This window comes from Trypanosoma cruzi, genomic scaffold, assembly GCF_000209065.1.
Source record: "Trypanosoma cruzi strain CL Brener 1047053517087 genomic scaffold, whole genome shotgun sequence".
Classification (NCBI taxonomy): domain Eukaryota; phylum Euglenozoa; class Kinetoplastea; order Trypanosomatida; family Trypanosomatidae; genus Trypanosoma; species Trypanosoma cruzi.
This window is the reverse complement of record NW_001849447.1, coordinates 719984-735991: the sequence shown is the minus strand read 5'-3', so window position 1 is coordinate 735991 and position 16008 is coordinate 719984. Positions and strand designations below refer to the sequence as shown.

Genomic DNA, 16008 nt, shown 5'->3' with positions numbered 1-16008 from the left:
TCTAGTAGCCGACGGCGATTCGGCTCCATGCCGACCCCTTCTTCCTGTAGGTTACTAAGGACATCTTGCAGTTCATTCAGTTGCTCTTTCAATGTCAATAAGTCTTCTTCCTGCTGTACCTCCGCAGACACGGTAACTTCCCTGGTGTCTGAAGAACTGACAGAGTTGCTGACAACTTCATCGCCACTGACGGCTTTGCTGCCACGAAGTGCAGATCTAGCCTCAGTGATACGCTCTAACAGTACTACGATCACTTGCACAAGAAGACTGACACATTGACGATGTTGCAAACAAGAATGACACCTATTTTCTCTCCATGAGACTAACGATAAATCCTGCTGTTGACGTCCCTCATCATGTTTTTCTTGTACCTGAGTCGAAAAATTGCTCTCCATGCTAAGCTGACGGGTGTGGAGATCGTCAATTGCTTTTTGCCTCGCGTCACTTTTCTCACTCCCCCGTTCGCCTTGACTATCTTCAGTTGTTCGCATATTTCCACCCTTCTCCCTAGAAGAATTAGAGGAATGAAGGTTGTTCCGACGATATTTTCCTTGTGTGCCATTTTGATTGTTCGGGGCATAGTAATAAGATGCCTGACCGTGCATACCCCTACCATTGGGCACATTGTAACAAGGTGGCTCCATTGACATACCCAGTGACACATTTGGATTAGGGTTCTTCTTCTCTTGCATCGACCACGGAATAGGGGGCTGTGATTGTGGCAAAGGTGGAGGTGGAATGGAATGCATTGGTGGCGCCGCAAAACCATGCATTTGGTGTCCCTCAAAATATGCTCCCTCGGCAGACATTCCAGGTGCAGGGATGTGATGGGATGTTGGCGGCATCATCATTGGCGCTGGCGGAAAAGCGCCCCTGCCACAGTAGTAGTCATAAGATTTTCCATCCACCATCCCATTTGAACCTGCTGAGGAAATTTCATAGGGTGGTGGCAGGATAGAGTTAGGCAAAAACATATGGTTTTTATTGGAGTTAAACACACCCTTCCCCTGAGAGACCGTATTTGCTCCCCCGTTAAACACTCCGTCATTGATAAAGTTGCTCTCATATAAGGGACTTCCCTTCAAACTGTCAAGGTACGATGGCGGCATAGGTAACTTCGGTGAATTTCTTGAGTTCTGTTTTGGCAGCCCGCTGGATCGTGGTGAATGGTGCGGCGATGATGCGGCAGTGCTATTTTCCTCACTTTGTCCCTTACGCCCAGAAGTCGCAGATAAACCGGAGACACCAATTCCTGATGCTGCCTGTTTGGCCTTCTCATTTTCCTTCTTGATGCTCAAACAGGCTGCCCTGCTCGCAGCCTCCGGAGGAAGTGGCTTGTTTTTTGGGTACATGTCTCTCTCCCTTGGTCCCTCGGTATTCGGCACAAGTTCAGTATAGAATTATCGTTTCCTGACGCAAAAGCTACAATCCTTTCCCTACGTTCCTTTTAGCCTCTATTATATATATATATATATGTGGTTAGATAGGAATAACTACAGAATAAAGACACCGATAAAACCAAATGGCGGTTTCACCTTCTCCTTGTAAACCTTTATTTACCTCTAATTTTTGCTCTCCTTCTCCCTTTGTTACTGAAAGAAGTGAAGAATGACACGAGAAATCTCTTGTTTTTTATTCCTTCTTGTGGTCTCTCTCTACCTCTCTCTATCTCTCGATTTCTCTGTGCCTTTCCTCTTTTGTTTGCTAATTTGTCCGTGGATGTAGGGATTCACCAACAAATTCCACTGCTCTTCTTGGCGTTGCAAACGAAGACCGTCAAACAAAACAACAAAAAGAATAAAAAAGAAAAACACACCATGAGACGCACCTTCACGCTCTTATGCACACGCCGATCCTCCTCAAAAATTGACCCCATGCAGCCACGCAAAACTGCAGAAGAAATCTACTCGGCACTTTGCGGCCAAACAAAACAACACACACACACAAAAAAAAATTTTCCTTACCAACACCTCGCACACTCCTTTTATTTTTACTTTTCGTCCGCCTCCGCCTGCACGAGGCGCGGGTTGAAGAAGCGCCCCAACCGCATGGCGACGTATCCGTGAGACGCAACGACTCCCTGCTCGTTCAAAAGGATTTTGAAAGCAACGCGGGGCCAAAAACAGCAACCGCCGGGAAAGGCCAGGCTCACGACTGTTCGAGGGGATTCCCTCAGCCCGAAGCCAACGTGCGCCGACGCACCGCCTCCAGGAAAGACAAATGTGCCGTCAGGTGAGTGCAAAAAATCGCCGTGGCACAAAATAATCTGGCGGTGGCCACCTCCACCTCAGCCACCATCCGTCCCCGCAAGGAAGAAGCGTGCTGCGCAAATACAAAGCAGGCACCGTGCTCAACACCCCCAATCGCGAAGAATGACCAAATGACACGCCGAGAAAAGTCTGCGTTGCAGCCCCCTGACCCGCAGTCGCTGATGGTGGCTCGGCAAACCCGACCACGTTCGACAACCCTCTTTTCCAATACCAGCGCCTCCGTGCGGGTGACTGTGACACCGCAAAAAAAAATTCTTCCCGCCTCTGTGCGCGCCCATTGCCGCCAAGCAGCTCCAAGACACTTCTTGCCCAAATAACCCGCAAAGCTGGCCACCAGAAAATCGTGCTCGCTGCTCCTTCCCGGTCAGCGACTGGGTAGAATTTTCCAACGCGCCCGTCTCGTCCATAGTCCCGTGCAAACATGAACGCAGCCCCATCATGAAAATGCTAGGGCGCGCCGCCCAAAAGTCATCGTGCGCAGGGCGTCGCTGAAATTCAACGATGCCGACGACGACGCATTAAGGCCACCGCCCATCCCGACCCATCCCATAAGACTCGTGAGCGCCTCCTGAACATGTGCGAATTTTTATCTCCAGTTACCGGTCCCCTGCGCAGCAGCGACTCCAGAGCCTGCAAGCCCCACTCTGGGAACAAGGGACCCATCTGACCGCGTCCTGAATGCGGAGCCCTGGCCAATAGGAGGAACGCATGCATTCGGGGGGCTCACGGCCACCACCATCTTCCCCACCGCCGTCGCAAAAACGGGGACGTCAGGGGCTTCCCACTGGACAAGGCGACGCTTGGACACCAGGGAGTTGCCACCCCGCGGTTGGGAGTTGATCTCGGGTGGCGCTGGCCCCTTCAAGCCTCTTCCTCGTCAACAACCGCGTCTCCTTTTCCGGAAATTCCTGCACGTCTCGCGGAGAGCTCTTCCACGAGGGTCGCACGGAGTCCCTCTTCTCCTAGGCCGCCAGCTTCGCATTGAAGAGAGCACAAAGATGCTGTTGATCCCCGGTGGCCTGGGCATTGTCGCGCTGAAAAGCCAGTTGTTGAGCGGTCAACATGACCTGCACTCATCCAATCGTCCTCGCCGTTTTCATGCGTGGTGACGGAGATGACTCGCCTAAAAACTGTGACCATCCCGGGACGTGCATGCCCGCAGCGTCATCGGACTGCATCTTATCATCTGCGCTATCCGATACAACGCGGCCAATTCCGCTCATTGAGATTCACCTTGAAAAGTCATATACGTGAAGCTCAAACACTTCGGAGCATGTTGGCGGACGTGCTTTGTAAAGGGTGTGCCTAATATCCTTCCATCCCCGAAAATGCAAGAAGAGAAGCAACCATTTTTAAAAGTCTTCTCAACTAATATGTAACAAAACGGGGATGGAGAGGCAATCAAATCCCTCATTTAGTTAGCAAAGTCTGGGGACACTTTCAGGCCGCATGTTTATACGGCAGCGTGTAATAGAGAATTTAACGACAAGAAAGGAAAAAAAAAAAAGTGAGACAAATGAATAAATAAATATTCTTCCATAAATGTGATTGGCCCATCGTTTAATCTTTTGTTTTTGTTTTCTTTGTAATAATTTCCTCTTCGCACAATTACGTATTCCAGTTTATTCTTCTTTTTTATTTTTGTTATTATCTTCGTCTTTGCTCTTACACCAATAATAAGCGTAGATCCCGCATCAAAGGGCAACTCGTTTTTTTTTTTTTTTGGTTTTCTCGCAGTTCATTTTCTTTTCTTTCTTCACCTCCAGTACTTGGGGGTTTCCAAATTCGAAGAAGAATTTACGCACTTCTGCTGATGTCCCCATTTCCGCTTGGTTTCACTGTTAGGCACATAAGTAAATATTATATAAATTTATCCCTATATACATCGTTTTGGGTTGTCTTGCCCCCTCCCCCCCCCCTCTCGCCCCCCCACTCTACGGATCTGTTTTCTCCTTCCCAGTCCTTTTTTTTTTTTTTTTTTCCTCGTTGCCTGTGGATAAGTTTTCTTTTTTTCTTTCTTGTCGTTGCCAGTTTACCCATTCACTCCGAACATAATATAAAAAAAATAAAAAAATAAATAAAAAAAAAGAAGAAAGAACATCGGCGGCAATTGCTTCCTTCTATTTGTCGTTTTCTCCTCCTTCATCCTACTGTCAAGCCAGTATGTACGGAAGATCCACAAGTCCATTTTGTAATTCTCCGAGCCAGTCGGAAATCAATAAAAAAAGGCCTGCCAAACAAACACAACCGTGCAGTTCCGTATCGTCTTCGTTCATCGCCACACGGTTGCCGCCTTCCTCCATTTTTTTTTTTTTAATGTTCGTTATCGTCAGTGAAGGGTCACCAGCCTGTTGATCGGGCACGACATGCGGTCTCATGCAGATGTCATCTCTGCTGCAGCAAACTTCCAAAGCCTTCGTCAACACCCAATAAAACCACCAGGTTTTCCACCGTCAAACCATCGGATTCGTCGGTGTTCACTCTATCGGATGATGTCGTTTTTCTTTTTTTTGGTTGGAACTGACCTTTGGAGTATGAAACGCCGGCATCTACAGGCGGTATAATTTTTAAAGCACCAAAAGAGGATATCCATGTCGTCGTTGCCCTCACCGCTCGTGGCACGCTCGTTGTTTTTTATTTTTATTTCTAAGTCTTTCTTATCCTTGTTGTTGGTTGCATCGAATGCTACAATTGCCACCTTATCATTCCTGCCTGTAGCCTTTGGTCAAGCCTGCTTATCATCGAAAAGCTAATTACAAAGGCTCTTTTCTTCAACCCCACTTTTTGCGTTCTGTTTTCCGGCTTGCATATCAGCAGGACAAGGAATTGCTGAAGCTCCATCCAACGAACTCATCTTCTCTTCCTCATTTGTCATTATGCCCTGTAACCATGGATGGTGGTAGAGCTTCTCCATCGAACTTCGCTTCGCAGGATCCACATGCAGGCAAGAACAAATAAAATCAATGGCATTGGCCGAGATAGAGCCTTTTATGTTCTTTGTCGGTAGTGAAGGTTGGCTTCTATCACCATCAATCCAAACTTTCCTACTTGTCGCTGTCCTCATAGTGAATTCACTATTTTCCACGGTGCTCACATAAGTTTGCTGAAAGCTCTTTGGCGTCCCCAAAATGAGTGGGGAAAACGGACTTCCGCTGATTGTGGAGTCCAGCCATCCCCCCGATGACTGGCAACATTGCGCGGTGCTGCCTAAAGCTACAGAGTTTATTGCTGTACCGCCGCTTTGTGTGGAGAATTGATCGGCTTGAGAAACAAATTCATTTGTCTTTCCTATATGCTCCCAGCCAGCATTGGTTGCTGCGGCGTTGGCATTGGAAGAATTGATAAAATTACATGTTTGCTGCGTGTCCCATCGGCAGCTGGAGGCATGGGAGAGATTTAATACCGGATTCATTCTGGATGGATCGTTTGCCGGCATTTTCTTATCATTCTCGCGCCCGTTGATATGCATGCAGCCCATTAAATCCTCATCCCGCTTGGAATGGAATGAAATCTCTTCATTTGGGGGAAGTAATGTAAATGAATCGCACCCCCGCGGGTTTTCAGCCTCGAGCGGGCACATGTCATTCGTGTCCCCGCCCTGGAGTCCACCTTCCCTTGAAGCCATCCTCTCTTCCTTATATGGATCCAATATCGTGTCATCAGCTGTGTATATCGTCTCCACACGAGTTAACGGATCATCTTTCTCCAAAAGAAGCAATGAATCGGGTTCACATATATTCTTCATGGGAGATTTGCTGCCGTTTTCGGTGTGCTCGCAGGCTTTCCGAAATTCCACTTCAAAAGGATCCGGTTCGGCAAGAATAGCATTCAATTGCGAACGAACATCATGCGCACGCCACGGAAGTCTCCCCATGAGTAGTACGAAGGCAGTAACGCCAATAGAGAAAACGTCTGCCTTGAAGAGATCCACCTCAGGGGTGGGTTGTGGGACACTGGCTGAGGAGTCCACATTTATCCTTGCCGACCTGCGAGCGGAAACCGCAAGGGTTGATTCCGGACCAACTTCTGTTTGTCTAGGGTTGCATTGCTCCCCAAACGAGTCCTCTCGCGAAGAAACTGAAGACATGGTCCCAATTCCCTTATCTACTTTCTCCGTTTTTAATAAACATGATGATGTCGTGGGTATCACTCTCGTACTACTTCCGTGACTGCTGCTACTAATACTAGGCTTGCGTATACAAGAGGGCGCCACATGTACCAGAGACGAAACCAACATCTCTGGCGGCATAAAAGCCACACTTCCCTCACGCCGTACACGCATAGCCGAGTTATCCACTACAATGGAGGCGCCAAAATCTGAGAGTTTTACATCCCCATCGGAAGTCAATAGAATATTTTGGGGTTTAATGTCACGATGGACAATACCGAGACGGTGGGTGTACATTGCTGCGGAGACAACACTACGCATCACACGTACAACCTCACTCTCAGGAAGTGCCTTATTGTCATCTATGGGAATTACAGTGCCATCATTTCTCATAGACATAATTTCGCCACGTTCGGCGAGTTCTAAAACCAAATAAATCTTTCTGCTCCTCGGGTCATCTATCACCTCAGCGAGGGCTACAATATTGTTATGACGCAACTTCTTCATGATGGCAATCTCAGAATGCACCTTATGCAGGGCGCAGTCTACCCCCCAGCACCTTTCTTTGCAATTTCATTCGATTAAACACCTTCAACGCGTAGTATATTTTGTCCTCAAGGTTATAGCAGAGCAGCACCTTGGAGTATGAACCTACACCAAGGTACCGCTTGGTGTAAATGACATACTTTCCATTGAGGAGCTTTTGATGATTCCCCAACAATTGCTCGTCCGCAGAACGACACTCAACAACTTTCTTCTTGAAGGAAAAGGAACGGGTTCGACCAAAATTAACACTCATTAGCTCCGCTGGTTCAGGTGGAAGAGAGTTGAGTTCAAGATCAGTCAGGGGTTTAAAGCCACTGCTCTCCTTCGCGCTGGATGCCTCAAAAAAACCACACGGATTCCGCGACGGCGACCTTGTAAAGTGAGGAGCCGATTCTATGGAACAATAAACCGTTATTGGCAAGGGTGGTTTTCCAGTGCCTCGTGAACGAAATTCCGTCGACGCTGAAGGTGTCCTCGCCATCCCACTTCGTTGCAGTTCACTGAATTGTCTGTTAAAAGTGTTGCTTAGTGAACATTGCGAGCTCTCTGAACGTGTTGTGGTGCGATTACCAACTTTCCCGTCTTGCTGAAGGCGCCCCTGGACATGACTGTCACTGGTGGTACTAGTTTTAGGGCTGCCAATCACCGCGCTGCGGTTAAGTTGGTTGGACTCACCGAGAAACCGCATTGAGGAGTAGCTCTGCGGTGTCATTGGTTCATCCAGCGTACTCCCATTCAACTCCAATTCATCATCATTAATGCCAAAACCCGTCCACCAGTTCCAGCGCACTGCGCTGACCGGCGGAACACACACAACACTCGGCGTCTTCGTTGAGGATGAAATAAATCCATAACAATAGCCACTACTGCTACTATTATTATTGTTGATATTACTATCGTTTTGGCCATCACTCGATGGTGATGGGTCCTTCGCCAGCAGAAGGGTACCACGTTGCCTGTTCTTCCCTTCTTCCTCCAGATTTAAATCATCGTCATCACTATCGCTGCTTTCTCCAATATGAATCACAGAACGATGTTTGCAGTCATCCATCCCGTTATCTTCTGGTACCACAATCCTAAGATTGACTGGCGAAGTAACTACGACATGGCCGTCTTTCCTATTCTCCACAGTACTATCGCTCGGGGGCATGGGTGGCGGTTCTATCACTTCCTCTCGTTCGGTTCTCGGGCAGCGCTGCTTCTGCAGGTAATCCGCAAACCCCATGAAGCCCACCTCGTCTTTAGCCTAATATTGCAGAGAGAGAGAGAGAGAGGAAGAGAAGGAGAGAGAGAAGGGATAAATGCATGCACACATACACAAACAAATACTTCTGCCTCTTTTACGGCTTTCCATCTTCCCTTTATTTCTTTGGAGGAATATTGTGATTTTCACACACGGTAAAAAGCCAGCGCTAATATTTTTGAAACACGCCAAAAAAAAAAAAAAAAAAAAAAAAAAAAGGAAGTTGTCTGCTGGTAGTAGTGGCAGGGCGTAGTTTTTCATGCAAAACTGAGGATTGTGTTTTCCCAGCAACCAACTCTCCGTTTCAGCTGGTCCGGGGTTGACAAATTCCCTTCTGCCCACAATGAACACTAACCCTCTCGCTTCTTCTTCTCCTACTTCGGGAATTGACCCCCGGTCTCTCCTCATCTTTATGCGTCATCTCATTCTAGGGTGTAACCTATCTGTACGCACTGCTGTATCAACAGCATCACCTCTCCTTTTCACAGATACAAGAGAGAAATCACAAGCACACACACACACACAAAAAAAAAAAGAATAGAATGATTTCCCTGCTTTCCCTTTTCCCGTTGTGATGTGAAGTTTTTGTTTTTCATGTTCCTTTAATGATTTTGTGTGTGTGTGTGGGACGAAAAGTGCTCTCTTTTTTTTTTTTTTTTCTCTGTTGTTGTATGGATCTCTCACATGTCGTTTCGAATGCCGACAGCTGTCCGCAACGAAACCCTCCCTTAAGAATGTGGCCACATGCGAAATCAGTTAAGCCCTCTGGATCTCAAAACGACAACAACTATACAATAAAACAACAATGATAATAATAAACGTGTAGACATGCCTCGCCCGTTTCTTTGCATTGAGGCAGTGGGCTCAACGGGGTTGCAGCGGATCAACCATCAAAGTGAGAGAAGCGAGAACCCCCCCACCAACACAAGCAGCAAAAAAAAAAAAAAAAAGACATTCAAAGGGCATCATCTGTCGCCCTCTTTCTCAGTTTCGAAAGTAAAAGCATATAAATTGTGGAACATATCCAACCACTTTTGTCTTCCTGCCACCACTTTCACACTCCTGCCATTCGTGCCCATTTGAGAAGCAAAAATTTTCTTTTTTTTAAGAGGCAAACACCCACCACTTTTCTTCCCCCAAAAAAGGCATGGGGAGAAAAGATCAAAAAGGAAGGGATGGGAGGGGAATGAATAATTTTTTTTTTTTTCTTTTCTTTACCCCACATTGAAAAAACTCCGTGTGGCCTCAGCGGCATTGTCCGCGACACTCACTTCAAATTACTTTGAAGCCGTTTCACGGCCTCCACCACTCGCCTCCGAAGCTCCATCGTGGAGGAGCCGCTTGCCTGCCGGGCAGACGCCATGGCTTCGCGACTGGCAGCCACCCTGGAAAGAACGGAGCGCACCTCCTCCTCTTCATCGGGGTGAACCCCGAGAATAAGATTTTGAAATGAAAGGGCATTTCCAAAGAACACTTTCTCCGGCATACTCATGTTCTTCACATTTTTGTCGCTGCTGCAGCTGCTTTTCTTTTCGTTGCTGTTATTGACTTCCAGATCCAATTCTCGGCAAGAAGGGGAGGTTGCTAACGAAACATTTGCAATACCCTTTTTCCCGTCAGCTGAGGATACGACCTCAGGGGATTGTTCGCCTGCACCCTCGCATCCCGAGCGACGGAGAGGCGCTGCCATAAATTCTGTGGCACTTTTGCGATCATCAAGAACAGATCCATCTCTGGGAGCAGAGCGGTACGTCACAGGGTCCATGGCGCTTTCCCTTTCGTCTGCACTCAACCGAGTATCTTTAAAGGTGCCTTGAGGCAAAGATGTATCGCGGCTCACTGGTTGTGCTTCCGAAGGGTATTGATGCTCTCCACTTGTTTTGTCCCCACCCATCTCACACCATTTTCGGTCAGTCGTCGGATCCTCGTCGTCGTCATCATCGGGAGCGCTCATGGCGGCATCAACAACATCAATGGTTTCTTCATCGCCGCAGGGATAATCGTCATGGGGCACTCTATTGCGCTCGCTCTCACTGTCGTTCCCAAAAACCCGAAAGCCATTACCCCGAGGACTCAAATCCGTCGTGCCGGTGACTGGGTTGTGTTCGGGTAATTGAGGCACACCACTCCCAGGCTTTAAAGCAGGAGGAAGAGACGACTCCTCCTCGGCATCAAAAGAGTCGATTCCCGCATCATCCGCAATGCGTTCAAAAAGTGGATCAAAGTGCCGTTCCTCCACCTGCTGGCTCTCCATCAACGTGATTCTCGGGGATTCTAAGCGGACAAAACGTGGCTCCTCAATTTCTGCACTTTTCAAAGGATCATGCGTAGTTAACGACTGCATCAATTGCCGGTGTAAGAGAAATGAAAAAGCAGCAATGATATCATTGTCATAGCACGGCCTTACCTTCGCCTCATGATTGACACGGTCCTCCAAGGAGCCAATAAAGGATGCATCCTCAATTCCAAGACACGTGGCTGAAAGGGGGGCAACAAAGGTAACGGGGCGTTGAAGTATTAAGCGCGCCCGTTCCACTGAATCGACAGCATCCATCTCGGGCACCTTGTCAGAGGAAGGCACATCCCCTTCTGCATGCAGGCACTGCACTATTGGCTGATCAAAAAGGTTCACTTCTATTTCTACACCCGCACGTGCTAAGTGGCTCTCAAAGTCTTTCGAGGTGATATTGAGCGTCGATGCTTGCATAAATGTACAGTCTTCATACCGTGGCGGAGTATTTACGTGTAGTGCAACGTGACAGACATGACAATTCCTTGCAATAAAGGCGCCACAGGCGGTTTGAAAAGTTACATTCTCACATGATTCCATAATGACACGACTTGCCGAGCAAACAATGATGTCCAGAGGCCCAGTGCAATCACGAATAATCAGCGTCCGCACTGCCTCCACGAGATGCACAACCCCAAAGGAAATGCGTTCCAGAACAACATCAAATAGAGATGAGGCTCCGTCAGGGGCTGCGCAAGGGTTCAATGTTCCAGGAAGACGAAGAATAAACGCATTGACAAGGTCATGTAAACATACAGGCGGTAGTTCAATATTATGCGTAAAATCTTTATCTTTCTTCCATGTCTTCTGTAAAAATGGCACCACTACCCATTTACTCAATTGGCGTAAACCTTGAGATGCCTCGTAAAAAAAACTCGAAAGTGGTACATCGCTTGGCACAAAGTCCACCAGTATCATCTGCTCTCTGTTATTTTCTATGTGCATGTCAACACATTCCTCCAATTCAACGGCATCGCCGTTAAATTCCGCACGTAGAAGAACATTCAATGCTTTTTCATTCTTCTGACTTAACGCATGTTCAAGAAGTCTGCGGAGAGATTCATCGCTGCATCCGTCAATGATGGATGCAAGAATTTCCTCCAAATGCGGCGCCTCTAGTGCTAGCGGAATGAGATTCATCTGGTAACAATGATCCAGGAGCAGGTACTCCGTCACTAGCAAGTGGGTCTCCATACGATAACAATATTCAAACAATGCTTCCTTTGCCATGAGGAAGAGGCACATCTCAGTGCATCGCCGTACGGTGACGCTCTCGGAGGAGCCCACAATAAAAACGGTGCAGTGTGAGCAGTCTTCAATGACGCAGTCCCCAACAAGGTCCATGATGAATATGATTGGATAGCTGGAACCACTCCCATCGGCGGCCATGTCTTTCAACTCCGATTCCGCATCCCTCCCATGACGATAGGGCCATGACGAGAAACGCGATGACACTTTGGGTGAAAAGGACGATGTCTCCCCCAAAGTGGCATTTTGATCGCCGTGAATCTGTGCGATGCGAACACTTTTCCCCGCAACCTCCGAAAAAAACAGAAACAAATTGCTGATACCGTCGTTTTCGTGAGTGAAACGAGTCCCAAAGGCCGCCAGCGCATGAGAATACGGGTAGTCAAACCCACCACGTAGCATGTTATATAATTTTATTGTCCGTGAAACAGGCGCTGACGCATTGGAAACAGACCCTCTGGGCAGCATAGTGACCATGTGCTCTTGCGGGAGCGACACGGCTGCAAAATCGGCAGTTAACCCCGCATAAGCCATGGTGTACGGTAACGCCGTTACATTCGCAGGTAATGGCGCGCTCCCGTAAGCACGTGGGGCTGCGCCTCCACCGCAGTGAAAATCAACATGAGAGACATCACGCAACAAGAGATGTGCACTTGACACAATAACAGGGACACAGTCAAACACCTTTTCAAAATATAGGTAGTGACATGGTCCGAGAAGAAGTTCGCAACCACGTACATTAGAAACAAGGACAAAACGAAACCCCATCAAAATCTCTATAACACAATTCTCCAAATCTTGAAGGATGAGAGTATCCACAGACGATCCGTATCCAACAGGCACCTCATCTCTATAAAGTACGAGGCGATTGTTGGATTTTCCACTAAAAACCAGCGCATGGGCCTCGACATCTACCCGCATACCTTTGGACACTACAGTACTCGTCAAAGTCACGGTATTACTATCTGCCATTTTCTGAGAAAAAGGTTTGAATGCATGGACCAACGATCGATACAAGAGAGACTTGACTGCAGTTTCCTCGCCCTGACTTTCATCGTCCTTTAAGACCTGTCGTCTTTCCAAAGATGGCCAGAGGATGCCTACCGTGTCCGTCTTGCATGCCACTCCCCTCGCATGATGATATGACTGGCCGTAGTGAAGGGCATCCCAGCGCGAGGCAAAAATGGAATTCCGCAACAATCGTGGCAGCAACGGCGTGGTACCACAATCCTTCTTCACACAGTCCATTGACAAAAAAATGGGGTACAACAGGCAGTGCACGGTCCGATCCATCAAAGCCGCTTCGTCCACTTCATCCTCCCTCATCGGCGCCCCCTCGCTGCTGCTTTTTGGATTTGGCTGAATGGGGAATTCAACAAAAAAGGAATGCTTCAGTAAACTCTTCGACACAAACTGCGCCCCGATGGCGGGGTTGGAGGCAGCACTTAGACACATGTGCACAAAATCTTTGGCCGAGGCAATAAATGCTTCCGTGTAACCCGCAATTCTAAATCGTTGTAGAGCGTAATTGCTCGTAAGCACATTTCCCAAGAGAGAGGAGCCATCATCATCATCTTCAGGATTGTGTGACGATAACGTTTCAACAACTTCCTTCAGCGTGGCAGAATGGAACGGAGGCACGCCGAGCAAACAGGTGACGACCAAAATGCCAATCGCATAAATATCATCCGATGCCTTCGGCCGCATCTCGGTCTCACTTGTACAACCATAGCGCTCCAAGACAGCACGATGAAATGCAGGATCTGATGTCCACGGAAAAGTCTCTTCATTCACCTTTTCGTGATGGCTCCATACAAGTTTTACAAACGGTTGAAGGGCTCTTGCAAGACGCGGAGAAATAAATGAGGCATCTGCTGGAAGCAGTGGGTTACTCATAATACCACATGCTCCTGTGAGCACCGTTCTTCCGTCATCCGTGCAGCAAAGAACGTTGCCACTGTGAAGACACCCGTGAACAAACCCAGCGTCATGTAAGACAGCAACCTTCTGAATGACGGACTTCAGAATGGCCACTAGTTCTTGCTGTGAAAAGGGGAGAGTGCTAAAGGCAACCACATCTGAGAGACTCACCGTACATGCATCAATATCAATCACCCCAATCAACCGGCATGAAGAGTCCACATGTAAAGAATGCACTCCACGAAAAATGACCTTTCTAAGATCCACCCCACTTCGATCTGCGATGGCTTCACTTTCCACATCTTCTCCTTCTTCGTCCTCTTGAATCTGATTATCAATCGTCAACCCTGCTTCCGTGAGGATTGTTTGCATGGATCGCATGTGTAATGCCAAACGATGCAGCGTATCAAAGGCCATTTGAAGAATTTCCGCCGCCTCATCGCCCGGTTTTTTCGCAGGCCTCGTGTAGAAGAGTGAGATAGTCTTCACCATCGTTTCCGTGACAAATACGGATCCCTCCATCGACACTTCAGTCTCCTCACCACTGAGGTTTGAACCTACGTAAAAGTGACTCAGCAGCGTTACGTCAACCAACGACATTGTTCTAAGCACACTGTCCCATTCCCTGTTCTCTTCAACGTAGAGCATTTCCTTATCATCGCTCTCCACTATGTCTTTTGACATTTCTTCTTCTTCCTCCTCCTCCTCTTCTTCCTCGGTTTCTTCTCCCACCACCGCCCCCTCCTCATCGTCCACGAGCTCATGGGTGTCAGTCACCCCTGTGAGCTGGTCACCAAGGCGTCCCATGCCCCTCAGCGCATCGCACCCGTGACGGGCCAAGGGGCGCACAACGTTTTCTGCGGATTCAACAAGTTGGTGGTGCAGATGCCCCTCACAAAAATCATATGATGCACGCTCCAAGCCACGCCTCATGATCTCCTTCTTATCACTGTCGTTGCTGCCATTTTGTTCGTCATCATCGCCACCGTCGTCGTTGTCATCATCAAAGACGAAGGATTGAACTTCACGGCAGTTGCATTTGCCCACCGCCATGGGCAGGGTGGCCGTCTCAGGCCTCGGATAAGAAGGCAGAGAAATGACTTGTGTGGCAACTGCTGGCGACGGCGGCTCATTACCAGAGGACACGGAATTGGTCCCCCCGCCGCCTCCCTCCTCAGAGCTGGACGGATCATCAAAGTCCATGCAACAATCGTTTACTGGCGGCGCTTCCTTCACTTCCTTCCCTACACTTCAAAAACAAATCCCAGCCACACAAACAGACACAAATAAAAGAAAAAGTGAATGAAACACAACCAAACAAAAGAAAGGAAACGGTACAGCAAGCGACACAGCAGAGACCACACAATGCGTCGCAGCAAAGACAAAGAGAGAGCTAAATAAAGGCGCGCAGAAGACAAAACAACAACAACAAAAAACACTCCAAAGAAAAAAAAAATAATTAAAATATGACAACAACAAAAAAGGGGTAAACGAATGCCGCGCCAAATGCGCTTGCGGCCTCGCAGAGTAAAAGAGGAAAAAAAAAAAAAAAAAAGAACAACAACGGATGAAAACACCTGCAAACAGCGGAAACAGGTACAATCGTGGGCATTATGCACCATCAACAGGCCACAAGAAAAGCTGGAAATAAGTCTGACACCAAAAAATAAAAAAAATGAGGGCGCATCTGCCTTCCGACACCAACGTCGCTTCTATTTACGCAGGCACACGATTGAAAATATCACCACATCGTCCCTGCTTCACATATCGTTTTAGCTTTGAACGCCCTCAATATCCAAGACACCAACTTCTCTCTGCGTTCCCAGTCAATTTCTTTAATGGCGGCAATTCTACAAACCGCATTGCGACCACTCGTCACGGTCGTTCCTCTCGCCGCTTCTTCTTTCAATTTTTTTTTCCTCCCTTTTTTATTATTATTCATTTTGTTATATTCTTACTGTTTACATTCACCAATTTTTCCTCCGTGCCCCACTCTCCTCCCTGATTTTTCTTCTGGAAATAAACCCAAACGGTAATTTAAGTCTTCTTATACATATGCCTGCCGTTCATCTGCTTACAGTCGGCCTGCCGGACAGTTGCGGCTCGATGGACAATCCGGCAATAATTCACGTATGCACATAAAAGAAAAATAAAATAAAATAAAAATACAACTGCTTCCACAAGGTGCAACCTGCACCCGCCACGGGAATTTTCTTGCAAAGGGAAGAACACGTCCTCTTTTGCTGCTGTCGTTCACCCTCCCCTTGGAACGCATAGTGTTGAGGTACACACACGCACACACACAATTGCTTCATGCGCTCATTTATTCAATCAGTCACACAAAAAGAATCCGACAAGGAAAAGGTGTGCAGTTTTTCTCAGC

At 47.7% G+C, this 16008-nt stretch overlaps 2 protein-coding genes and 1 pseudogene across 2 annotated transcripts, besides 15 other annotated features; all 3 read right to left on the bottom strand.

The window, feature by feature from the left end:
- Window positions 1-1352, bottom strand: Tc00.1047053507031.179 (hypothetical protein, conserved; the record flags this gene model as incomplete). Its single annotated transcript, XM_812169.1, has 1 exon — window positions 1-1352. A coding segment is annotated over one exon (1352 nt), but the record flags the coding sequence as incomplete, so codon positions are not given.
- Window positions 1-2968: a sequence feature (heterozygous, non-Esmeraldo-like haplotype).
- Window positions 2969-3106: a sequence feature (areas merged during assembly that could not be assigned to a particular haplotype. This can correspond to areas where the two haplotypes were merged or to regions with more than two copies in the genome that were merged during assembly.).
- Window positions 3107-10921: a sequence feature (heterozygous, non-Esmeraldo-like haplotype).
- Window positions 4329-4368: a microsatellite.
- Tc00.1047053507031.170 lies at window positions 5020-8151 on the bottom strand (annotated as a pseudogene).
- Window positions 8181-8217: a microsatellite.
- Window positions 8358-8385: a microsatellite.
- Tc00.1047053507031.150 (hypothetical protein, conserved) lies at window positions 9435-14828 on the bottom strand (the record flags this gene model as incomplete). Its single annotated transcript, XM_812166.1, has 1 exon — window positions 9435-14828. The coding sequence occupies one exon, from the start codon at window positions 14826-14828 to the stop codon at window positions 9435-9437; it is 5394 nt and encodes a 1797-aa protein (XP_817259.1).
- Window positions 10922-11273: a sequence feature (haploid, non-Esmeraldo-like haplotype).
- Window positions 11274-12104: a sequence feature (haploid, Esmeraldo-like haplotype).
- Window positions 12105-12658: a sequence feature (areas merged during assembly that could not be assigned to a particular haplotype. This can correspond to areas where the two haplotypes were merged or to regions with more than two copies in the genome that were merged during assembly.).
- Window positions 12659-16008: part of a sequence feature (heterozygous, non-Esmeraldo-like haplotype) that runs on past the window's edge.
- Window positions 14310-14352: a sequence feature (GA-rich).
- Window positions 14572-14630: a microsatellite.
- Window positions 15072-15093: a sequence feature (AT_rich).
- Window positions 15155-15189: a sequence feature (T-rich).
- Window positions 15771-15793: a sequence feature (AT_rich).